The sequence below is a fragment of the Lolium rigidum genome, chromosome 7 (assembly GCF_022539505.1).
Source record: "Lolium rigidum isolate FL_2022 chromosome 7, APGP_CSIRO_Lrig_0.1, whole genome shotgun sequence".
Taxonomy (NCBI): domain Eukaryota; kingdom Viridiplantae; phylum Streptophyta; class Magnoliopsida; order Poales; family Poaceae; genus Lolium; species Lolium rigidum.
This window is the reverse complement of record NC_061514.1, coordinates 238679358-238703301: the sequence shown is the minus strand read 5'-3', so window position 1 is coordinate 238703301 and position 23944 is coordinate 238679358. Positions and strand designations below refer to the sequence as shown.

The following is a 23944-nucleotide window of genomic DNA, read 5'->3' as shown; positions in this document are numbered from 1 at the left end:
AATATTTCCTCCAATTCATATTACTTGATGCTAATATATATATAGATGTATCTAGACACATATAAGTTGTAGATACATCTACTTTAGCATCAAATATATGGATCGGAGGGAGTATTACAAAATACTTGGGAGTTATTAATTTGAATTAAAATCGTACTATATGCATTTATTAGAATTGTCGAGATAAAAAGAGTTAAACATGGTGCGTTGTGTTAATCCGGTATTAGATTGGGTAAATTTTAAATTCCTTAAGAAAGGTTTTCTCTCATTTTGTGCCATATTTGGGAGTAATTGTTCTATTTTAAATAATCATTAAAATCCTTGAGTTGAAATGAGCCTGACATGTGGGACAGCCCGGTCCATGTGGAGAAAATTGTAAACATGGCCTACATTCTATTTTAAATCGGTATTTAAATAGGGTACATTAGGTATTTAAATAGGGTACATTAGTTTGATAGAATCTTTTAAATAGCGTACTTCTCCAGTTGTGCCATTTTTGGGAGCAATTTGTTGAATTGAATCCCTACCATGTTATATTTTAATTGACATGCTTGAGTTGAAACGAATTGTTTGGAGTAAGATAAATGCTAGTCCATCTAAAAAAAAGATAAATGCTAGTCCCTCAGACTACCCACAATGTAGTATCACGCATTTCACGCATGCAAAAAGCTGATGTGCCACTAAAATTAATAATAAGAGAAATCATAGTACAGTACTCATATTTGGAGTATCATTGGTAGATACGCATTAAATCATGTGTACAAGATTAATTTGACACTCGTCCAACCGCCTCATATTTGGAGTATCATTGGTAGATACTAATATTAGAGATATACTAGTATCATGCTGATACTGTTCTATAATACCGTACTCCGTTGTGTGTCAATAATTAGGATCTCCGTTGCATGCGTGCATAGCATACTAGTAGATGGTCTAGTCGGCAGGCGCTGGCTGGCTAGTTCCATGCATCTGGTGCACGCACGTCAACCTTAACCATCCCATAGAGGCCCCGACACCCAGAAAAATTTTCTTGGACTGGATCAACAGAGCAAGACGATGGAGCGATCAATCATACCCAGCCACCCCACACCACGGCTAGGCTTGGGTTTCGTACCAACAAAGTCCCCAGCCATGGCGGATCCGGAACCCCATCATCGTCCATAAAAGGGACGCCAACCACTCTCTTTCTACGAACTCCATCTCCATCTCCATCTCCATCTCCTTTCCTTTCCTTGGCCCCGGCCTACTCTACTCTACTCTACTCTACTCACTCCGGTCCCAACTGCCAAATCCCCTCATCCTTCTCTCTATCTCTCACCTCTGATATTCTGAGCAGATTGCGATTGAGGTCAGCTGAGCTCCCCCATTCCGCCGAGCTGCCGAGCAAGCGCACCAACTCCTTCTAGAGGTCGACGCGGTCGGCGCCATTCATTGCCATGCACTCACATTACCGCCACCTCATTTAACCCCCCTCCACTTCCCCAAGCCAACAAGAGAGGGAGAGAGAGAGAGAGAGAGAGAGAGGCGCGCGGGAACCGATGCGCCCATGCACATATCCACCACCGCCGGTGTCATGAAGGCGGCAGCTCCTTCTGCGCTCACCCGACCTGCTAGAAGCTGACGCGCAGTGACAACGAGCACCGATGAAGAAAGGAGGAGCAATGGCGGTGCGGCTGCTGCTGCTAGTTCTGGTTTCTTGCGCCGCTGCCGCGGCGGGCGATGATGGCGACGTGCTGCTGGAGGTGAAGAGCGCGTTCGCGGAGGACCCGCAGGGCGTTCTGGAGGGCTGGTCCGCGGACAGCGCCGCCGGCTCGTCGGGGTTCTGTTCCTGGGCCGGCGTGGCGTGCGACGCGGCGGGGCTCAGGGTGGCCGGCCTCAACCTGTCCGGCGCGGGCCTTGCCGGGCCGGTGCCCGCGGCGCTCGCGCGGCTCGACGCGCTCGAGGTGATCGACCTGTCGTCCAACCGCCTCACGGGGCCCATCCCGCCGGCGCTCGGGCGGCTCGGGAGGCTCCAGCTCCTCATGCTCTACTCCAACCAGCTCGACGGCGCCATCCCGCGGTCGCTCGGCAGGCTCGCCGCGCTCCAGGTGCTGCGCGTCGGCAACAACTCCGCCCTCTCGGGCCCCATCCCCGCATCGCTGGGCCAGCTCCGGAACCTCACCCTGCTCGGCCTCGCCTCGTGCAACCTCACCGGCGCCATCCCGAGGGGGCTAGGGAGGCTCGCCGCGCTCACGGCGCTGAACCTGCAGGACAACTCCCTCTCCGGCCCTATACCGTCGGACATCGGCGCCATGGCCAGCCTCGAGGTGCTCGCGCTCGCCGGGAACCAGCTCACCGGCTCCATACCGCCGGAGCTCGGGAAGCTCGCCTACCTCCAGAAGTTCAACCTGGGCAACAATTCCTTGGAGGGTCCCATACCGCCGCAGCTCGGCGCGCTCGGCGAGCTCCTCTACCTCAACGTCATGAACAACCGCCTCTCCGGGCACGTTCCGCGCACGCTCGCCGCGCTCTCGCGCGTGCACACCATCGACCTGTCTGGCAACGCGCTCACCGGCGCGCTCCCGGCCGAGCTCGGCAGGCTGCCGCAGCTCAACTTCCTCGTGCTCTCCGACAACAACTTCACAGGCAGCATCCCGGGCGACCTGTGCGGCAGCGACGAGGCAGAGTCGTCTTCCAGCCTCCAGCACCTACTGCTCTCCACCAACAACTTCACCGGGGAGATACCGGCCGGGCTGTCGCGGTGCCGTGCGCTCACGCAGCTCGACCTCGCCAACAACAGCCTCTCCGGCGCCATTCCTTCCTCTCTCGGTGAGCTCGGGAATCTCACGGGGCTGCTGCTCAACAACAACACCCTCTCCGGCGACCTGCCGCCCGAGCTCTTCAACCTCACGGAGCTCACCGACCTCGCATTGTACCACAATCAGCTCACCGGCGGCATCCCCGACGCCATCGGCAACCTCAAGAACCTCGAGGTCCTCTACATGTACGAGAACCAGTTCACCGGCGAGATTCCGGAGACCATTGGTGAGTGCTCGAGCTTGCAGATGATCGACTTCTTCGGGAACCAGCTCAACGGGACCATACCGGCCTCCATCGGGAATCTGTCCGAGCTTGTCTTTCTTCACCTCCGGCAGAACGAGCTGTCGGGCCCCATGCCGCCGGAGCTCGGCGATTGCCAGCAGCTCCAGGTTCTCGACTTGGCCGACAACGCTCTGTCCGGTGAAATCCCGGCGACGTACGGGAAGCTCCAATCGCTCCAGCAGTTCATGCTGTACAACAACTCGCTGTCCGGCGCCGTCCCGGACGGCATGTTCGAGTGCAGGAACATCACCAGAGTCAACATCGCGCACAACCGGCTCGCCGGCAGCCTCCTGCCGCTCTGCGGCTCCGCGAGCCTGCTGTCGTTCGACGCCACCAACAACTCGTTCGAGGGAGGCATTCCGGCGCAGCTCGGGCGGTCGCCGTCGCTCCAGCGCGTGCGCGTAGGGAGCAACGCCCTCTCCGGGCCGATCCCGCCGTCGCTCGGCCGCGTCGCCTCGCTGACGCTGCTGGACGTGTCGTACAACGCGCTCACCGGCGGCATTCCAGACGCGCTGTCCCGGTGCACGCAGCTCAGCCACATCGTCCTCAACCACAACCGCCTGTCGGGGTCCGTGCCGGCCTGGCTGGGCGAGCTGCCGCAGCTCGGCGAGCTGACACTCTCCGGCAACGAGTTCAGCGGTACAATCCCGGTGCAGCTCACAAACTGCTCCAAGCTCCTGAAGCTCTCGCTCGACAGCAACCAGATCAATGGAACAGTGCCGCCTGAAATCGGCAGGCTGGTTTCCCTCAACGTTCTGAATCTCGCGCAGAACCAGCTCTCCGGCCCGATTCCAGCGACCGTCGCAAGACTGAGCAACCTGTACGAACTGAATCTGTCACAGAATTACCTGTCAGGCCCGATCCCGCCTGACATCGGCAAGATGCAGGAGTTGCAGAGCCTTCTGGATTTGAGCAGCAACAATCTCGTCGGCATAATCCCTGCATCACTTGGCTCTCTGTCCAAGCTGGAAGACCTGAACCTTTCTCACAATGCTCTGGTGGGAGCAGTGCCGTCGCAGCTGGCAGGGATGAGCAGTTTGGTGGAGCTGGACCTGTCTAGCAATCATCTGGAAGGGAGGCTGGGGGACGAGTTCTCCCGGTGGCCGCAGGGCGCGTTCTCCGGCAATGTCGCCCTTTGCGGCAGTCATTTGAGAGGTTGCGGCGGCGGTGGTGGGGGTGGTCGGTCCACTCTGCACTCCGCGTCGATAGCGCTGGTGTCCGTTGCAGTGACGCTGACCATTGTGCTGCTGGTGATCGTGCTGGTGCTGATGGCGGTGCGGCGGCGTGGACGCGGCTCCGGGGAGGTGAACTGCACGGTGTTCTCGTCGAGCCTTGGCAACACCAACAGGCAGCTCATGATCAAGGGATCGGCGCGTCGGGAGTTCCGGTGGGAGGCCATCATGGAAGCGACGGCGAACCTGAGCGACCAGTTCGCCATCGGCTCCGGTGGGTCGGGGACGGTGTACAGGGCGGAGCTGTCCAACGGCGAGACGGTGGCCGTGAAGAGGATCGTGCACATGGACAGCGACGTGCTGCTGCACGACAAGAGCTTCGCGAGGGAGATCAAGATCCTGGGCCGCGTCCGGCACCGGCATCTGGTCAAGCTCCTCGGGTTCATCTGCCACGGCGCCGGCGGCGACCGTGGGGGCAGCATGCTCATCTACGAGTACATGGAGAACGGGAGCCTGTACGACTGGCTGCACGGCGGCAGCGGCGACGGCAAGAAGCGGGTGCTGAGCTGGGACGCTAGGCTCAAGGTTGCGGCGGGGTTGGTACAGGGTGTTGAGTACCTCCATCACGACTGCGTGCCGCGGGTGGTGCACCGTGACATCAAGTCCAGCAACGTGCTCCTCGACGGCGACATGGAGGCGCACCTCGGTGACTTCGGCCTCGCCAAGGCCATCGCCGAGAACCGCCAAGGCGGCGGCAAGGACTGCACCGAGTCGGCCTCTTTCTTCGCCGGATCATATGGGTACATGGCTCCAGGTAAATTCCAGCACCTGAAACACAACAGAAACCAAAATATTTTTCAGTCAGACATTGGAGAAAAAGCTCACTGATCATCTCGTTTGCATGTCACGCTGTTCTTGCAGAGTGTGCTTACAGCTTGAAGGCGACGGAGAAAACTGACGTGTACAGCACTGGCATCGTGCTCATGGAGCTCGTCACCGGGCTCCTGCCAACCGACAAGACCTTCGGCGGAGACATGGACATGGTGCGGTGGGTGCAGTCCCGGGCTGATGCTCCGTCGCCGGCCAGGGATCAGGTGTTCGACCCTGCGCTGAAGCCGCTGGCGCCTCGCGAGGAGTCGTCGATGGTGGAGCTCCTTGACGTTGCTCTCCGGTGCACCAGGCCGGCGCCAGGTGAGAGGCCGACGGCACGGCAGATCTCCGATCTGCTGCTCCACATATCGCTCGATTACTATCGAGCTGGCGAGCAGAAGCGCTAGGATCGCAAGGTGTCCTAGGTGCTTTACCATCTGTTTCTTGTTTCAGCTAATTTGGGTTACCATGTTTTCCTTGGACGGAAGAGATAGCAAAAGTTGTGAAGTTTTAGGGTGATCAAGTAAAGAATCGGCTTCAATTAGATTGTTCAGCTGTCAATTTGGCTGCATTTAAATATTGATTGTACAAGCATCTGGAAATTTCTAAATAAAAATTTGCAAAAGGAATGTCTGTGATGGTTGAAATACGGCAGTAACATTCTGTACTGATAAGCTCTAAAATCACTACTAGGTTGCAAAATGGAAGAGACGGTTCTGAACTGTCCATAGTTTGAAAGAATTATTAGGTTCCTAGTTGATACTAATTCTATGTCTTGGCGATTATACAAGCTTACAAGCATCATTTGCTTTCCCCAATATCATTCAGGAAAAGAAATGTGTACTCACATGTATATGAGAGGGGTGCATGAACGACCAAATCTCGTTATGTTTCTCATGGTCATCGTTTGGACTGAACAATTATGAATCAGAGAAGGTAACCAATCAGATTCAAGTACCATAAAAAATGGTCTCATACAAGTGAAGGATCACATACTGTGTGAAACATCAGTTTATTACAGTACCACAGACGAACCACTGAACCCGTTTTCTTACAGAAACACCAGATGGATGATCCAGACCATGTTCTCCGACCAAAGCAAACTGCAAAATGCCTGGTTACCGGTATGAATAACTAATCGTCGTCTTCATCTGCAGAACAGCAGAACCCACTGCGATGAGCACAATAATATAAAAAACGGTATCGTATATGCAGCTATTGATATTACTGGGCATCAAGCAAGGTTCATTTGGAAATGCACATTTAACTCAGTTCTCAACAAGCATTTAATTCGGTTCTGAAAGTTATTTAGCTTGTTGAAAGAATACTTGGGCATGCATGCAAGCATAGTACGAAACGATGTTGAACAGTAAAATTATAAGAGATCAAAGATATGTCGAATCACTCAATTCTACAGGAAGAGTTTCTATACTGTAAAGCATGTTTAAGAAGAAAACCTATTTCTTATGGATCACCCAGGATCCTATTCCAAGCAAGAAGCCATGCCATTTACAGACCCTTTTCTGTTTGCTTTATCACCATAATAGCATAACCATTCTATTTGGGTGCTGTATAGAAGCATCTAATTGGACCGATTTAACTTGTTGAGATTAACAGAAACTTGTGTTTCAGTATTTGGCCCACTGTTGTAAGCAGATGGTAGTTATACCCAACCTTGAATTAGGTGTATCCAACTATGCCAGGGTTTGTATCCAATTAGGAGTCCTTGTTTTGGGAGCCCAGTTATTCGTAACTGAGTTTGTATGTGGCCAGCTGTCACAAGCTGGCATTACGTAATACTAGTAACCGACCTATATGGTCTATGTAAGGGATGAATCCCTATTGCAAGGGGCAAGCAAGAAATGAAAGCTTTACCTTCTACTTGACCTCTACCCATCTAGCTTCCTTATTTATTCCTGCTACATTTCTTCCAAGCAACTACCTACCTTACGAGAAGTTGAAATATTGCTACAATAGCCCCTAACCTTTAAAACATATGCTTTTATTTCCATTTGACTTCCATTTTTCAATCAGAATTTTTCGTGCTACTATCACCTACTTGGGTGTTTGTCTGGAAACAAATAATAATGGCAAAAATTGGTTTTTTTCTACAATATCCATTTCTTGCTACAAATGTCGAGCATTTGCTATGTATTGTGACCCTAATATCAGAGATACGTAGATAGCAAAGAAGCCACATTGAACAGTCAATAAACTGTTGTCCATAGTATAGTTCATAAAGATTTCTTTTGTGTCTGGAATAAATATAAAGGCTAAACATAACACTAAAAAGTCAAACTCAACAAATACTGACCAAGAAAACCTTCACAGTTTCACAAGTAGACAAATTTAGATTCAGAGTCCATGAAAGAAGCTGGGCGGGGAGGCGATACTAGTTATCAGGTCAGAGAGAGGCCTGGCCCGTAAGCTGGCCCCCTTTAAAAGCCATTCCTTATTAATAAGGATTTGTTACGCGCGATATGCCGACGACTTACTACTGGGAATCGTGGGTGCCGTATTTCTTCTCATAGAAATACAAAAACGTATCACCCACTTCCTACAATCCGGCCTGAACCTTTGGGTAGGCTCCGCAGGATCAACAACCATAGCTGCACGGAGTACGGTAGAATTCCCCGGTACGGTCATTCGGGAAGTCCCCCCGAGGACGACTCCCATACAATTCTTGCGAGAGCTGGAGAAGCGTCTACGGGTAAAGCACCGTATCCATATAACTGCCTGCCACCTAGGGTTATACTAGATCCCCTCAAAGCAATCTAATTACTGAAAACTACATCCCCACATCTGCAAAGCACTAATGCCCAAGATCAAAGATAGCGGGGGAGGCATGACCACTTCAGGTGCTACATGCATAACTAAGATTGTGTTTTGAGTAATTAAGAATGAATGAAGCAATAGGATACGTATATCTTGGAACACAAACAATATAGAGATTTATTCTATCTATTTGCAAGAGGTTTCAGCCTTTACAAGGAGGCATGTAGGTACATCCCCATAAAAAATGTATTTAGGTTTTATGAGTCGATGCACTATGCTCCATCTGGATAATTTTCCAAAGACCCTCACTCTCTGGTTCACAGCTTCACACTAATTTCTAGTGAAACAGTGTAGCAACTTGGGTAAGTTTTGATTTTGGCAGAAGAGGTCTACATTTCCTGGAAAAGTGGAGCAACCTGGATTTTTCACGGAATGCTTTCAAGTTCACCCTACATGATTAAATCACATGAAAATTTCCCAGTGTTTTGGAATACTTCAAGCTCTTTAGTTTATATACCATCCCTTTATTCTAAACAAGGCGAAAGGACTGAATTTTTCCAATGCACAGCGCAAACTATCAATTCTATTTAAAACATCAACAAAAATATCAAAAGAAAAAGATCTCCATGGCCAGGCAAGTACTGACATATCAATTAATTTGGTTTCATTAATGTGTTCAATGCTTGTTCGATCAATAGTGCATAGCTTACCAAGCTCATTGGTAAACAGATTCATGATTCACCATATTAGAGTTGGTATAAACGATGTTAATGTGACAAACCAATAATTTTCCAAGCAGCACTGTTGGGAGCAAGTGGCTCTAGAGATTTCCCTAGGAGCATAGCATATAGAAACATGATTCCGAAATGTAATGTTAGAGGTAGTAAGCACAAACCAAAGTAGCGCTGCTCGTTGGCTTGTTTTGCACGCTCAAGCATCTTGTCAAGGTCCTGCTTGAGCTTCTCATCCCACTTCACGAGTTGGTTAACAAACACTACACCCAGGCCCATTCCCAGTACATGTTCCCAGGGATCTGACAAAAAAACAAATCGCAAGACACATGAGAGGGGATCAAACCTAAATTGGTACAAAGCTAAATACTAAAAGCAAGAACATAAGAGGCAAAATTAATATCAAAAAGGCTAAAATTTCGACAGTATGTTCTCTCACAAATCAGGTCAAACAGTAAATTTGTGGTGTCATAACTCATAAACTGTACTGCAACCGGAAAATACATAAATTTCTACAGAAAACCCTAACATTCGGTCTCATCCAGGACAAGTCAATGACTTGGCCGGAATATAGAGCTCACTGAACCTAAATCTGGAACCACATCTTACAGTACGGGCGCATGTAGGGGACAGATAGACGGCCAACCCGCCCAAGAAACTTCATGACGAGAACCAAGCTAGTACAGATCAGACGAAATGGAGAACCGGGACGGCGGATGAATGCCAGGATGCATCGTGAAGCCAGATCAAGAAATCAAGAAAGGGAAAGGCGGACAGGGAGGGAGGAACGGGAAGGGGGCCATACGGCGCATGTAGGGAAGCTTGCGGAGGGCGTTGGAGTACATCTGGGTGCCCAGCCCCAGCAGGGCACCGATGATGGTCGGCGTCGCCGGCATGTCTCTGTCGCCTGTGGCTGCGCTGGCTACTGCTCGGGGATGGACCGGACGGCGTGGTTCGGGACTCGGGAGGTGCCGGAAGATGAGTGCCTCACCTACTTACTTACTATTGGACTTGGTGGCCGAGGCGAAGAAACTGTGAGCCGAAAATGAAGCCCATGGGCCGGCAGAAAGTTCGTGTACCTGACATCCTTGTTCAGCCTCATAAAAGAAGAAGGCCCCCCTAGAAAAACATAAAAGAAGAAGAAAAATCCCCTAAGAAAAAGAAGAAGAAAAGGATACGATCATCTTCATATCGTCTCTATCAAATTGGTATCGAGAAATAATTTTAAACGTAATTAATTATCTCTCTCAAAAATGTGGTAGATATCTCTATAAAAAGACGTAAATATCTCTCAAGAAATAAAATCATGAGAAGGCCATGTGCAAAGTGCAAATTTTGCTAGAATTTCATGTTATCTGTAAATATTTGCAAATTATGCTTGGTTGTGTGATTAGTGTTGCAGAAGGCACAGGCGGACCAACCGAAGAGTAGAACGATGCATTGGTGTGAAATATATTTTGGACTATGTTTGTGGTTGAATCAATGAGAGAGACATAGGTTCCCAAAACTCAAAAGAAGAACCCACTAAAATGAAAAGTCTCCCGGCATCGCTTCACTTGGGGCGACGCAACCATAGCCGCCAAGCTCCTCCCCCGCCCCTCCTCCCGTTCTCGCTGCCACCAAAGGCACTGGCCAGAAACTCTCGAGCGGTTGGCATGGACGGGGGGCAGCGATGACTGCTTTGCCATTCCGCAAAGAGCATCGGCATCTGAAGCGGTGGCCTCGAGGTGAGGGGGCATTCTTTGGTGCTACAGACCGCCTCCCGGCGGCGAGGAGGTGTTGGATGGTGCTCGCGTCGTAGTGGTCGCTCGCGTTGACCTTCGGGGTAGATCTGAAGGCGTCGGCCTTTGTTCGTGTGGTACCCATCCCACTATCCATAGATCTTGGCATTCCCTCCCCAGATCCATTGCGTAGTCTGGATGGCGGGGTCGGGGGCTCTGGGTGGGAGAGATTGTTGGTCGGTGGTGGTCGTCTTTCTCCTTGGAGGCGACGTCGAGGTACATCCCCATCCCCTACTTCCGCTACTCTCAGGTGAAAACATAAAATCTCCAGGTTGGGTAGCGATGATCTTCAGGCGGTGTTCTCCTTGAATGCGTCTTCTTGGAATTGCGGGAAGGTCCTCGTGTTGTGTGTGGTTCATGGTCTGTGTGCTAACGACGTTTACTGAGGCGATGTGTGGCGGTGTTCGGTTGGTGTTGTTGCTTGTCTATGGGTTGACGCCTTGCCTAGGTAAGAGGGGAAAGGGTTACCTTTCCTGCAGCAGCTTGAGCTCTGGACTTTCACGGTGACATTGATGCCTCCTTCTTGCCATGAATTTTTTTGGTTATCTTTGCCCTGAAGTTTGAAGTCTTGTTGGGTGGTCGGTACAATGGTTGGCGGCGAGGCTCGTGGTTTTCACGTGAGATGCCTGTGCTTGGTTATGTTCCTTGGCAAGTCGGACGCTCTTGGGGGAGCTGTCATGTCTGCCGATGGTCCGACTCCCTTAAAACTAGGGCCGGAAGGCTAGGGCCTTCTTCAAAGGCGGAGGTGGATGGCACAAGGGTCTCGATGAGCTAGGACTTGACGAAGGCTGGATCTTCAGGTGGTGAGCTTCACATCGTTTCCTCACCTTTGCTCCGATCATTCTGATAGATGAAGACATCAAAGTCCAAGTTGTGCTCTTTTGTAATTTTATGTTTGCTGGTTGATCATTGTTCTGTAAGCCGTTCTTTCAGCACCCTATAACTTTCGTTTGTTGGGTTCGTTAATTCAAAGCCGAGCTTATTTCGAGCATGATGTCTACTTACTTTGTGGTACTGAACCGTTTAGCCTACTCATTTTATGATTTGCGTACGAAAGTAGTGTAACATCCCAAATTTCAATAAGAAGAAGAAGAAGAATTCCAGAGATCCAAAATTCAGAACCAACAAAAACTTTTTCTTGCATATAGTACCATGCATAGGACTTGTGCATTTTGAGTGATATGCCATGATGGTTGTTCTTATGCTTATGTGATAAACCCTAAAACCCTAAATTGATCAAGTGAAGATCACCAACCAAATAAAATAAAAGAGAAAGAAATCAAATAAGAAAAACCCTAAAACCCTCACATATGGTCTATGCCATTTTTGCAAATCTTTACCCTAGACCATTTTGATCTTCACCATTAGTTGTATTATGTTACTAAACACTTATTACAACTTTTGGAATCAAAGAAACACAAATCAAATCAAATTCAAACTCAAATTGTGATCACATGGGATAATGGTCAAATCTGCCATTTACATTCTGGTCACTACTTTGAGCCCCTGTATTTCAAGTTTTTTCAAACTAAACTTTCCCAATTCTTTGCATGTCATCCAAGAGCACATCAAGGTGAACAACTTTGGTAAAGACCACCATGCCAAAATCATCTTGGATCAAAAACCATGCTCATGCAAAGTTGAGACTTTATAACTTATGCAACAATCTCACTTTGTGCAAATTTGCATTTCTTTGATTTTTAAATTTCCACCACCACTTGTATTTGTCTCTGGTCATTTACAACTCAACCAAATCCACCACTTTCAAATTTTGGAACCTTTTGAACTCAACCAAATTTTGGCAAAGTTTGCAATTTGCAAATATGGAATAAATTCAAACACTATTTGTATAGTGTTTGTCCCAAACCTATCTGCCCCAATCTACTCTACATTGTCCCCTGACCCTCTCTCTCTCACTCCAAAGTATAGAAACCCTAAGGGGACAAGCCTAGCTTGCATGGCATGGCCATGCCGGCCATGTTCCCCTTCCTCTTCTCCCCTTCTTCCCCACCTCTGGCCCTGGTGCCCAAACGCACCACCTCACCTCCCTACACCTTCCTAGCACCGCCATTGTCGAGGAGGAGCACTGCCCGTGCCATACCAGCTCGCGCCCATGGCGGCCAGACATGCCGCGGACGTCGCACACGCGCGCGCCACGGGCACCCACAGGCCACCCGTCGACTCACCGCCTCGAGCACGCCCTGGCCCCCCTTTTCGCACCTACGGCCTCGCCGTGCCACCGCGAACGTGTAGGACACGCGCGCGACACCAACCCTGGCCCGCCGCCGCCGGAGACGACGACCGAATCCCGTCGCAGACGCGCAGCACCTCGCGACCATCCAACCAATTTAGGCGCCGCCCGACCAAGCTGTCGCCACCGAACGCACCGCCTGGACACGCAGCACAGTTCCCCGCCATCCTCTAGCTCGCTAGCTCGCCGGAACCGCCGCGTCGATGTCGACCTTGCCACTGCCTCGCAGCACCTCCACGATTCTATAAATAGGGAGTTCCCTGGACCAAACCAGGCACACCATCTCACTCCCCACCCTTCACCGCTTCTCCTCGCACCATTAGCTAGCTCGATTGTCGCCGGAGTCGCCGGAATTGGAAGATCGGAGCCGCGGAAGCTCTGCGAACATCACCGTCGATTCAAGCCTCCCCAAGCTCCGCCACTGCTACAGGCTGCCTCAGCATCGTCGACAACCTCGCCCTGAACCTCGCCACCGACCGCCGGAGCCCTGGTACTCCCTCCGACCCCTAGGCTCGCCGGAGACGCCACGGCATCTCGTCGGAGACGATGATGCCTGTGAGCCGTCCGATCGTGTTTTAATCCAACGCGCCCCACTGTCCCATACCGTTTCGGGTTTAATGAGCCACTGACGGGTGGCCCCCACCTCGTCAGACGGCCCATGCGCACTGGATGCGTTGCTGGGCCAAGTTTCTCTATTTCAAACCATTTCGGCCCAACTCAGTTTCCCGCCGGCCCTTTTATTCAAATTCCGTTTAATTAATTTCAATTCAAATTCAATACTGGTCCTGACTTTGAAATTCAATAGAATCTGTTTGGCTTGGCCAAATTTAGCAAACTTGATATTGTTGGAAAGCTATTGAAAAGTTCTAACCAATGCCACTGGTCTCACTGTGAGATCTGTTGTAGAAATAATGTGACAAAAAAGATTAAGTCAGGGACTTTTGCACTTTCAAATAAATCTTAAAAATCAACCAAAAATGATATTTAGTTGATTCCAACTCTAATAGCTCACATTTCACTTACACTAATTGTTTCTGCAAAGATATGGTGTGGTCACTTTGGATGATCATGCCCTAGTTTGAATAAAGGACTATATGGCTAGTTTAGTTAAGTGATATTGTCCAAAACTATTATGCAAATCATATGAAGTGTTTCACTTCATTTAAATCTTGTCCCAAGTACTTTCATATGAAGTTTGGACCCCTGATCAAATACTCTCACATGAAATACTTGGTGATTTTAAATCATATTTAGAATTGTTAAATAGTATGAGGTATTCTACCTCATTTAAATCATTTTCTCAAATGATGATGATGAATGGTTGACTTAAGTCAACATGATTTCATGCATGATGGTTGAGGAAGTTAAATCTTAAGAAGATTCAATGAGAGGAAATTATTTTCCTCAAGAACTAAATGGAAACTATCATTTACATATGTAATGAGAGGAAATTATTTTTCCTCAATAAAGAAAACCAATGCACCTAATTGTGTTATGTGTGTGGTTAGAATAGTTTGTGTGAAGTGATGATGTGCTTAGTATAGCTCTTGAACTTGTTGAGTGATTATACCTCGTATTCGAATTTAGACGCTAGCACCGGAGAATACCAGGAGGAGGAGGGATTCTACCAAGAGGAGGAAGAGGAGCACCTTGAGAACTACCAAGGCAAGCTAATATTCTTGCAAAGTGCAAAGCCCTTTGGGGCAAGGCACCATGATTCTTACCTTTCTTACCACAAGCCTATCCCAAGTTTTTACCTTACAAGTTTTTACTTGTTTATTTAAAGAGTTACTTTTTGTTATCACCAGAATTTGACCGGATTAGAGGTGGGCCGCGATTGAAGATGGGCTTGAAGAATATACATGGAAGAAATGCATGAATCGGCCTTATATGCAAAGTTTGGGCTAGTTTGCCCGTGTATCTGTAATATAGTAGGATACGTGTCGGTTAGATAGAGTTTGGGCTCGTGCCCGGTTGGGATTATTCCCACGTTAGAAAGTCTACGGACTATAAATATGTATCTAGGGTTTATGAAATAAACAACAATCACGTTCACCACAAACCAATCTAGGCGCATCGCCAACTCCCTTGTCTCGAGGGTTTCTTCGGGTAAGCATCATGCTGCCTAGATCGCATCTTGCGATCTAGGCAGTACACGTTTATTCGTTGTTCATGCGTTGCTCGTGCTGAAGCCTTGTTGATGGCGAGCAACGTAGTTATCATAGATGTTTTAGGGTTAGCATTGTTTCATCGTATCATATGCTTTCGTCCATGCAACCCTTAGACATCTAGCCGCCCTTACACCTATCTTGGGTGTAAGGGCGGCACCCGCTTGATCATTATTTAGTAGATCCGATCCGTTATGATTGCTCCTTGTTCTTCAAGGATTAGTTTAATATCTGCATAGTTAGGCCTTACAAACGGGTTGAAGGATCCGGTGGCGCGTAGGGTGTAGTTTGCTAGCCCTAGACGAGGATGTTCCGAGGATCAACTTCGTGTTGGTTTTTAGGCCTTGTCTAGGGTCGGTTTACGATCACCGTGCGTGGCCGCCGAGCTCAATCACGAGTAGGATGTTCCGATTATGCGGTGAAAACCCTAAATCGTAGTAGGTCGTTTTAGCTTTATTTCGATCAAGCAGGACCACCATCCGATCGTACACCTCGTACGGATCATGGGTGGATCGGCTCCTTGAGCCGATTCACGAGACAACTTCGAGAGCCGATCGAGGCTCGTATTTAATGTTTACGTGTATGCCATGCGAGGAAACTAAGCGAGGCACATCCAACACCTTCACGACCGGGTATAGGTCGGGTGGCACGCCCTTGCACCGGCATCGGACGTGCGTGCCGAGTCTTTGCGGGCCGTCGCTCGGAGGGACCGGGGCCGGCCGCGATCCTGGGAGCCTCCCGGCTCTACGGTGTTGCCCGTCGCTGCTCGCCGGTGGGTTTCGACCGCAACACATTCGGCACGCCCGGTGGGACAGTCTTCGACATCAACCGCATCGCCATCTACATCCGAGATGGCGGAAGGCACTCCGATCACGTACGAGGATCCGGCCGAGGAGCTCAAGAAGAAGCATGACGAGGTCAAAGCGATCCTCGAAGCCGACCTCATCGGCTCTTTTCACAGAACCCGCTCACATGGCATCGGGTGGAAAGGGTTCTCACTGAAGCGCGCTCGATGGAGTGGACCTGTCCGCCCCGTCGGAAGAACGCACCAGGTCTCTGCGTCGGGAGATTAACTTCATGGTAGCTCATTCGCTGCACCGCCATTCCGAGAGCACTGGTGAACACTTTGGAGCGTGTCGCTCTTCGGCGTGATCCAGGAAATCATGAGGCATCGGTACTCTCCGTCGGGACCAGCTCGGGGACTCACCAAGGAGAGATGCCACTCCGGTCCCGACCACCGCTGCCATTCGCATTGGCAGCACCGAAGTGCCGAATTCACCGGCATACGCCGTTGACATGGTGGAGTGCACGTACCCGGGAGGTGCCGGCCAAGATTCTCGGTCAACGTCAACATGGTAGGACTCGGGCACCACCCGGTAAGGACAGAGACGAGGGCAGCTGCTCTCACAGCGAAGACAAGGAGGAAGCCGTTCCACGCGACCGGCCCCGACACTTCCAAAAAGTCCTGGTTACAATCAAGATGAAGGCCGATTCCGGCGATCGGCCCGTATTATCCTTACCACACGTTCTCCCCGTATTTGGTGTCGACCGAACAGGTGACGGAAAGCTAGGGTATGGGTTTACATCGGCTGATGAGCTAGAAGAAGTCGACATCGGTCCTGGGGATAAGCCGCGACCAACTTTTATCAGCAAGAAGTTAGATCCACATCTTAGGGATCAGATGATAGCTCTGTTAAAAGAATACCCAGATTGCTTTGCATGGGATTACACGGAGATGCCGGGTTAGACGGGAGCATCATTGAACATCGGCTCCCCCTTAAGAAGGGATTTCGGCCGTTCCAACAACGAGCACGTCAGATGAAGGCCGAAATTCTGGAAGAGGTCAAGAAAGAGATCGAGAAGATGTTGGCCGCCGGGTTCATCAGGCCATGCAGGTATGCTGAATGGATCTCCAGTATCGTTCCTGTAGAGAAGAAGGACGGCCGATGGCGTGTGGCCATCGATTTCCGAGATCTCAACAGAGCCACTCCAAAAGATGAGTATCCGATGCCTGTGGCAGAAACGTTGATCAATGCGACTGCTGGCCACAAGGTGTTGAGCTTCATGGATGGCAACGCCGGTTATAACCAGATCTTCATGGCTCCGGAAGATATACACAAGACCGCATTCGAGTACCAGGGGCAGTAGGCTTGTTTGAATATGTAGTCATGACCTTTGGGTTGAAGAATGCTGGTGCAACGTACCAAAGAGCCATGAATTATATATTTCACGATCTGATCGGCAAGTTGGTGGAAATCTACATCGATGACGTGGTAGTCAAGTCTGTCTCCATGGAGGGACACTTGGATGATTTGCGACGCATCCTAGACCGAACTCGGAAGTTCGGACTGAGAATGAATCCAAAGAAGTGTGCTTTTGGTGTGACGGCCGGTCAGTTCCTAGGTTTTCTGGTTCATGAACGGGGAATTGAGATCGGCCTGAAAAGTCAGGAGGCAGTGCGTACCATGCAGCCGCCCACCACGAAGAAGGAGCTCCAACGTCTTATCGGCAAGATCAACTTCGTCCGACGATTCATCTCTAACCTGTCAGGACGAATCGAGCCGTTCATGGCGGCTGGTGAAGATTAAATCCGATGACGAGTTTCATCGGGGGCGGAACGGCGGCGGGCGTTTGACGAGATTAAGCGGTATCCGACAACGCCGCTGTGCTAGTTCCACCCCAACAAGACAGGCCGTTCTATATCTACTTATCGGTAGGCTGACACGTCCATCGCTTCGGTGGTGGTGCAACTCTATGAGGGTGTTGAAAAGGTCGTTTTCTACCTCAGCAGAAGGATGTTGGACGCGGAGACAAGGTATCCTGAGGTCGAGAAGCTTTGCCTTTGCCTGTTCTTCACCTGCACCAAGCTTCATCACATCCTTTTGACGGCAGAGATCATCGTCATATGCAAGTCAGACGTTGTCAAGCACATGCTGTCGGCCCCTGTTTTGAAAGGCCGGCTTGGTAAGTGGATGTTTGCGTTGACGGAGTTCGATCTTCGGTATCAGCCTGCGAAAGCGATCAAGGGACAAGCGTTGGCCGATCTTATAGGCTGAACGGATTAATACTAATATAGCAGCACTATCCGTACGTGCATGGGCTATGTTCTTCGATGGATCGGCTTGTGACGATGGTTGTGGCATCGGCATTCCGCTCGTGTCGCCTCGGGGGCAACATATTCTTTCGCCATCAGGCTATCTACCCCTTGCACCAACAATGTTGCTGAGTATGAGGCGGTGCGCAAGGGAATGGAGTTGCTTTTGGAAGCCGGGGCAGAGGCAGTGGAGCTTTTTGGAGACTCGAAGTTGGTGATCTCTCAACTCACGGACGAATACAAGTGCGAGAGTGAGTCACTTTTTCCATATTGGGTGGAGTGTCGTGAGCTGATGACACATTTTCGGTACATCAATTTCAATTGGGTCCCAAGGTCTCAGAATACCGACGCCAATGATCTCGCACGGATGGCGTCAGGATACAAGGACATACCAGACGGGTCAGAAGTTCAGGTGCAGTTCCTGGAACAGGATGATTGGAGAGCCGATATCTTCAATTATTTGAAGGATTCGGCTCGGGGGGCACCTAAAAGGATAAGATACAAGGCTATGAAATATGTCCTTATAGGAGATGACATGTTCTACAGGACGTTGGAAGGGTTACTACTCAAATGCCTGGGACCAACTGAGTCTAATCGGCTCTTACATGAGGTGCATGAAGGCGCCTGTGGAACTCACCAATCGGCCCATAAGATGAAGTGGTTAATTAGGCGATCAGGATTTTATTGGCCTACTGATACGTCCCCGACGTATCCATAATTTCTGTCGTTTCATGCTTGTTTTATGACAATACTTACATGTTTTGCTTGCACTTTATGATGTTTTCATGCATTTTCCGGAACTAACCTATTAACAAGATGCCACGGTGCCGGTTCTCGTTTTCTGCTGTTTTTGGTTCCGAAAGGCTGTTCGGGCAATATTCTCGGAATTGGACGAAATCAACGCTAAACCTCCTATTTTCTCCGGAAGGCTCCAGAACACCGAAGAAGAGTCGGAGAGGGGCCGGGGGGCCACCACACCACATGGCGGCGCGGGCCGGGCCTAGGCCGCGCCGGCCTAGGGTGTGGCGCCCCGAGTGCCCCCTGCGCCGCCTCTTCGCCTATAAAAGCCCTTTCGACCTAAAAACGCAGTACCAATTGACGAAACTCCGAGAAAGACTCCGGGGCGCCGCCACCGTCGCGAAACTCCAATTCGGGGGACGGAACTACGTCCCGGCACCCTGCCGGGACGGGGAAGTGCCCCGGAAGCCATCTCCATCAACGCCACCGCCTCCGCCATGCTCCGTGAGTAGTTCTCCCATGGACTACGGGTTCTAGCTGTAGCTAGTTGGTATTCTCTCCCCCATGTACTTCAATACAATGATCTCATTGAGATTGCGATCATCGATGTAATCGGTGTTGTGTTTGTCGGGATCCGATGGATTGTTACATTATGATTGTCTATCTACAAAGTTTATGAAGTTATCGTTGCTTTGCAATCTTGTTATGCTTAATGCTTGTCACTAGGGCCCGAGTGCCATGATCTTAGATTTGAGCTTTATAATTATTGCTTAGATTGTATCTACAAGTTGTATGCACATGTCACTGTCCGGAACCAAAGGCCCCGAAGTGACAGAAATCGGGACAACCGGAGGGGATGGTAGTGATGTGAGGATCACATGTTTTCACGGTGTGTTAATGCTTTGCTCCGGTACTCTATTAAAAGGAGTACCTTAATATCCGATAGTTTCCCTTGAGGCCCGGCTGCCACCGGCTGGTAGGACAAAAGATGTTGTGCAAGTTTCTCATTGCGAGCACGTACGACTATTATTGGAAAACATGCCTACATGATTAATGATCTTGATATTCTGTCTTAATGCTATTTCAATCCTATCAATTGCCCGACTGTAATTTGTTCACCAACACTTGTTATTGGAGAGTTACCACTAGTGTAGATAGCTGGGAACCCCGGTCCATCTTTCATCATCATATACTCGTTCTACATGTCAACTCGTTTTACGGTGCCATTGCTCTCATACTACTATTACTGTCTGCTGTGTTACTTGTTACTATTGCTCTCATACCACTGCTACTTTCACATCACCCTGTTGCTAGTGCTTTTCCAGGTGCGACTGAATTGACAACTCGGTTGTTAAGGCTTATAAGTATTCTTTACCTCCCCTTGTGTCGAATCAATAAATTTGGGTTTTACTTCCCTCGAAGACTCGTTGCGATCCCCTATACTTGTGGGTCATCAAGACTATTTTACAGCGCCGTTGCCGGGAGGCATAGCTTTACTCATAAGTTCACCTGGGGAGTACACTCTACCTCTCTCGCTGTTTTTGTTTTACTTTATTTTGTTTTGCTTAGTTTACTTTTGTCTAGTTTATTTGTGCTTAGTTTATTTCTGTCTAGCATTAGTTTGCTTAGTTTACTTTTGTCTAGTTTATTTCAGTTTTGTTTTACTTTTCCTATATATTCAAAAATCCATAAAAATTTGAAAAACCAAAAAATTAAAAACTGCTGTTATGGGAGAACCAACAACCTACTTGGAGCTTATAGAATGTTATAATTGTTATAGAGAATCAAGAACTGGTAAAATAATGAGTGCTATGATAGAAAAATTGAATACAATTGCTAAAATCTTGCTTGAACGCCATGATATAAACTAGTTGCTCTCAACGGGATACTAAACATCTTAAATTTCAATGTGGCTTTAGTGAGGAATTTTTAATTAAGAACTATAATCGGAATTGCTATATTCATTATGGGTTCGAAGAGGTAGAACAATTTGTCTTATTTATGGGAGCCTCCGAGATAGAATCCTTCATGGTTGAGAATTATGAAACTTGTGTTGTTTGTAAGGGCCTTAAAGATTATGTCTCTACTATCCTTAATTCTTGCATAGAATGCTACGGTAGGAATCCTTATATCCTTGATTATAAAGAGAGACACATTAATGCACAAGAATGCACTCACAATTTGCGGGAACCGGTGGAAGAAGAAATTGATGAACCTGAAAGCTCATTGGATGAAAAAGAAGAGGAGAGCGACGAACAAAAGGAGGAAGAATGGATTAGCTACCCATGTCAACCTTCTAATGAGAGTAACTCTTTATCTCTTACACTATTTGATTGTCCTCCATGCTCACCGGAAGAGGTTGAATGTTATGTTCCCGTGGATTCTCTTGAAATAGTACCTATGAGTAATACTTGTGAGAATGATTATGCTACTGTTATATATGATAATCCATGCTACTTTGATAAATCTTATGATAATGCTTTGTTTGTGCCTGATGTCGAAATGCATGGTACTAAAGAATTTTGTTTGGCAAATGTTTATGATAAAGCTCTAGATGATGGTCCTATGTTACTTGATAATATTAATTGTACTACTAATGAAAATGGGATTGGAGAGTTCTTGACTTATTCTATGAGTCCCATATCTATTGAGATTGATCAACTACCTTGTTATATTATTAATAAAAGAAAGTTTGAAAGTTTTAATTCCACTATTCTTGAACTTGATAAAAATTATGTGTTTGGAAATCATGAAAAGTATGCTGCATGTGATAGTTATATTGTTGAGTTTGTTCATGAAGCTACTGAAAATTATTATGAGAGAGGAAAATATGGTTGTAGAAATTTTCATGGTACTAATACACCTCTCTATATGTTGAAATTTTTGAAGTTATTCTTGTTTTATCTTCTTATGCTTGTCACTTTGTTCTTCATGAATTTATTTGTGTACAAGATTCCTTTGCATAGGAAGCATGTTAGACTTAAATGTGTTTTGGATTTGCCTCTTGATGCTCTCTTTTGCTTCGAATACTATTTCTTGCGAGTGCATCATTAAAGCTGCTGAGCCCATCTTAATGGCTATAAAGAAAAGAACTTCTTGGGAGATAACCCATGTGTTATTTTGCTACAGTACTTTGTTTTATATTTGTGTCTTGGAAGTTGTTTACTACTGTAGCAACCTCTCCTTATCTTAGTTTTGTGTTTTGTTGTGCCAAGTGAAGCCTCTAATCGAAGGTTGATACTAGATTTGGATTTCTGCGCAGAAACAGATTTCTTTGCTGTCACGAATCTGGGCAAAATTCTCTGTAGGTAACTCAGAAAATTATGCCAATTTACGTGAGTGATCCTCAGATATGTACGCAACTTTCATTAGTTTTGAGTTTTCTGATTTGAGCAACGGAAGTATTTTATTAAAATTCGTCTTTACTGGCTGTTCTGTTTTGGCAGATTCTGTCTCTGTTTTTTGCATTGTCTCTTGTGGACTTTAAGCGAGGTTTTCTAGACGTAGAGGGCTGTAGCTAATGTTTTATTGAGTTCTTGCAATGTGCCACTACAGGACCAAGGTGGATTCAAATTTTTTGAGTACTAACCCCTCTAATGAAGTTTATGAGAAGTTTGGTGTGAAGGAAGTTTTCAAGGGTCAAGAGAGGAGGATGATATATGATCAAGAAGAATGAAAAGTCTAAGCTTGGGGATGCCCCGTGGTTCATCCCTGCATATTTCAAGAAGACTCAAGCGTCTAAGCTTGGGGATGCCCAAGGCATCCCCTTCTTCATCAACTTATCAGGTTCCTCCCCTGAAACTATATTTTTATTCGGTCACATCATATGTGTTTTACTTGGAGCGTCTGTGTGCTTTTATTTTTATTTATGTTTGAATAAGTTCGGATCCTAGCAATCCTTATGTGGGAGAGATACACGCTCCGCTTTTGCATATGAACACATGTGTTCTTCGTTTTACTTTTAATGTTCAATGATAAAAGTTGGAAGCTACAATACTTATTGGTTATTTGGTTGGGAAAAGAAAATGCCTCATATGTTGTGGATAATTTGACACTTGGCAATTGTTTTGAGCTCTCAAGTAGATCATAAGTTTTTGCATGTAGTTTAAACCTATTAGTGGAGAACTACTGTAAAGCTTGTTAAAATTGGTTTGCATAATTGATCTCTCTTAAGGTCTAGATATTTTCTGGTAAAAGTGTTTGAGCAACAAGGAAGACAGTGTAGAGTATTATAATGCTTGCAATATGTTCTTATGTAAGTTTTGCTGTACCGGTTCATACTTGTGTTTTCTTCAAATAGCCTTGCTAGCCTAAGCCTTGTATCGAGAGGGAATACTTCTCATGCATCCAAAATACTTTAGCCAACCACTATGCCATTTGTGTCCACCATACCTACCTACTATGTGGTATTTCCTGCCATTCCAAAGTAAATTGCTTGAGTGCTACCTTTAAACAATTCAAAATTTATTACCTCTGATTTGTGTCAATGTTTTATAGCTCATGAGGAAGTATGTGGTGTTTATCTTTCAATCTTGTTGGGCAACTTTCACCAATGGACTAGTGGCTTCATCCGCTTATCCAATAATTTTGCAAAAAGAGCTGGCAATGGGATTCCCAGTCCCAAATTAATTAACAAAAATAGACACTCCTCCATGGTATGTGATTGTTGGACGGCACCCGAAGGATTCGGTTAGCCATGGCTTGTGTAAGCAAAGGTTGGGAGGAGTGTCATCATAATAAAACTAAAATAAAAAGGCACTCCTTCATGGTATGAGATTGTTGGCGGGCACTCGAGGATTCGGTTAGCCATGGTTTGTGAAAGAAAGGTTGGAAGGAGTGCCACCCAAAAATAAAATAAAATGGGAGCCGCTCTTTGAAGGTTTGTCTGGCAAGGGGGTTAGAGTACCCATTACCATTCGTTGACAACAACAAACACCTCTCAAAATTTTACTTTTTATGCTCTCTTTATGTTTTCAAAACCAAAGCTCTAGCACAAATATAGCAATCGATGCTTTCCTCTTTGAAGGACCATTCTTTTACTTTTATGTTGAGTCGATTACCTACTTCCTCCCACCTTAGAAGCAAACACTTGTGTTAAGCTGTGCATTGATTCTTACATACTTGCATATTTGCATTCATCATATTACTTTGTGTTGACAATATCCATGAGATATACATGTTGAAAGTTGAAAGCATCCGCTGAAACTTATATCTTCCTTTGTGTTGCTTCGATGCCTTTACTTTGAATCTATTGCTTTATGAGTTAACTCTTATGCAAGAATT

The 23944-nt window shown here is 47.5% G+C and overlaps 2 protein-coding genes across 2 annotated transcripts; one reads left to right on the top strand and one right to left on the bottom strand.

Annotated features, from left to right (window-relative positions):
- The first annotated feature begins 1661 nt into the window (after positions 1 to 1661).
- Positions 1662 to 5652, top strand: LOC124672573 (LRR receptor-like serine/threonine-protein kinase GSO1). Its single transcript, XM_047208780.1, has 4 exons — positions 1662 to 2486; positions 2589 to 3335; positions 3432 to 5067; positions 5175 to 5652. Exons 1-4 carry the CDS (start codon positions 1662 to 1664, stop codon positions 5528 to 5530), a joined length of 3564 nt encoding a protein of 1187 aa, XP_047064736.1. The 3' UTR covers positions 5531 to 5652.
- Positions 5653 to 5991: 339 nt separating this feature from the next.
- Positions 5992 to 9588, bottom strand: LOC124677719. Its single transcript, XM_047213681.1, has 3 exons — positions 9435 to 9588; positions 8794 to 8931; positions 5992 to 6274 (listed from the first exon to the last, which is right to left on the bottom strand). Exons 1-3 carry the CDS (start codon positions 9523 to 9525, stop codon positions 6258 to 6260), a joined length of 246 nt encoding a protein of 81 aa, XP_047069637.1. The 5' UTR covers positions 9526 to 9588; the 3' UTR covers positions 5992 to 6257.
- Between the last annotated feature and the right edge of the window lie 14356 nt (positions 9589 to 23944).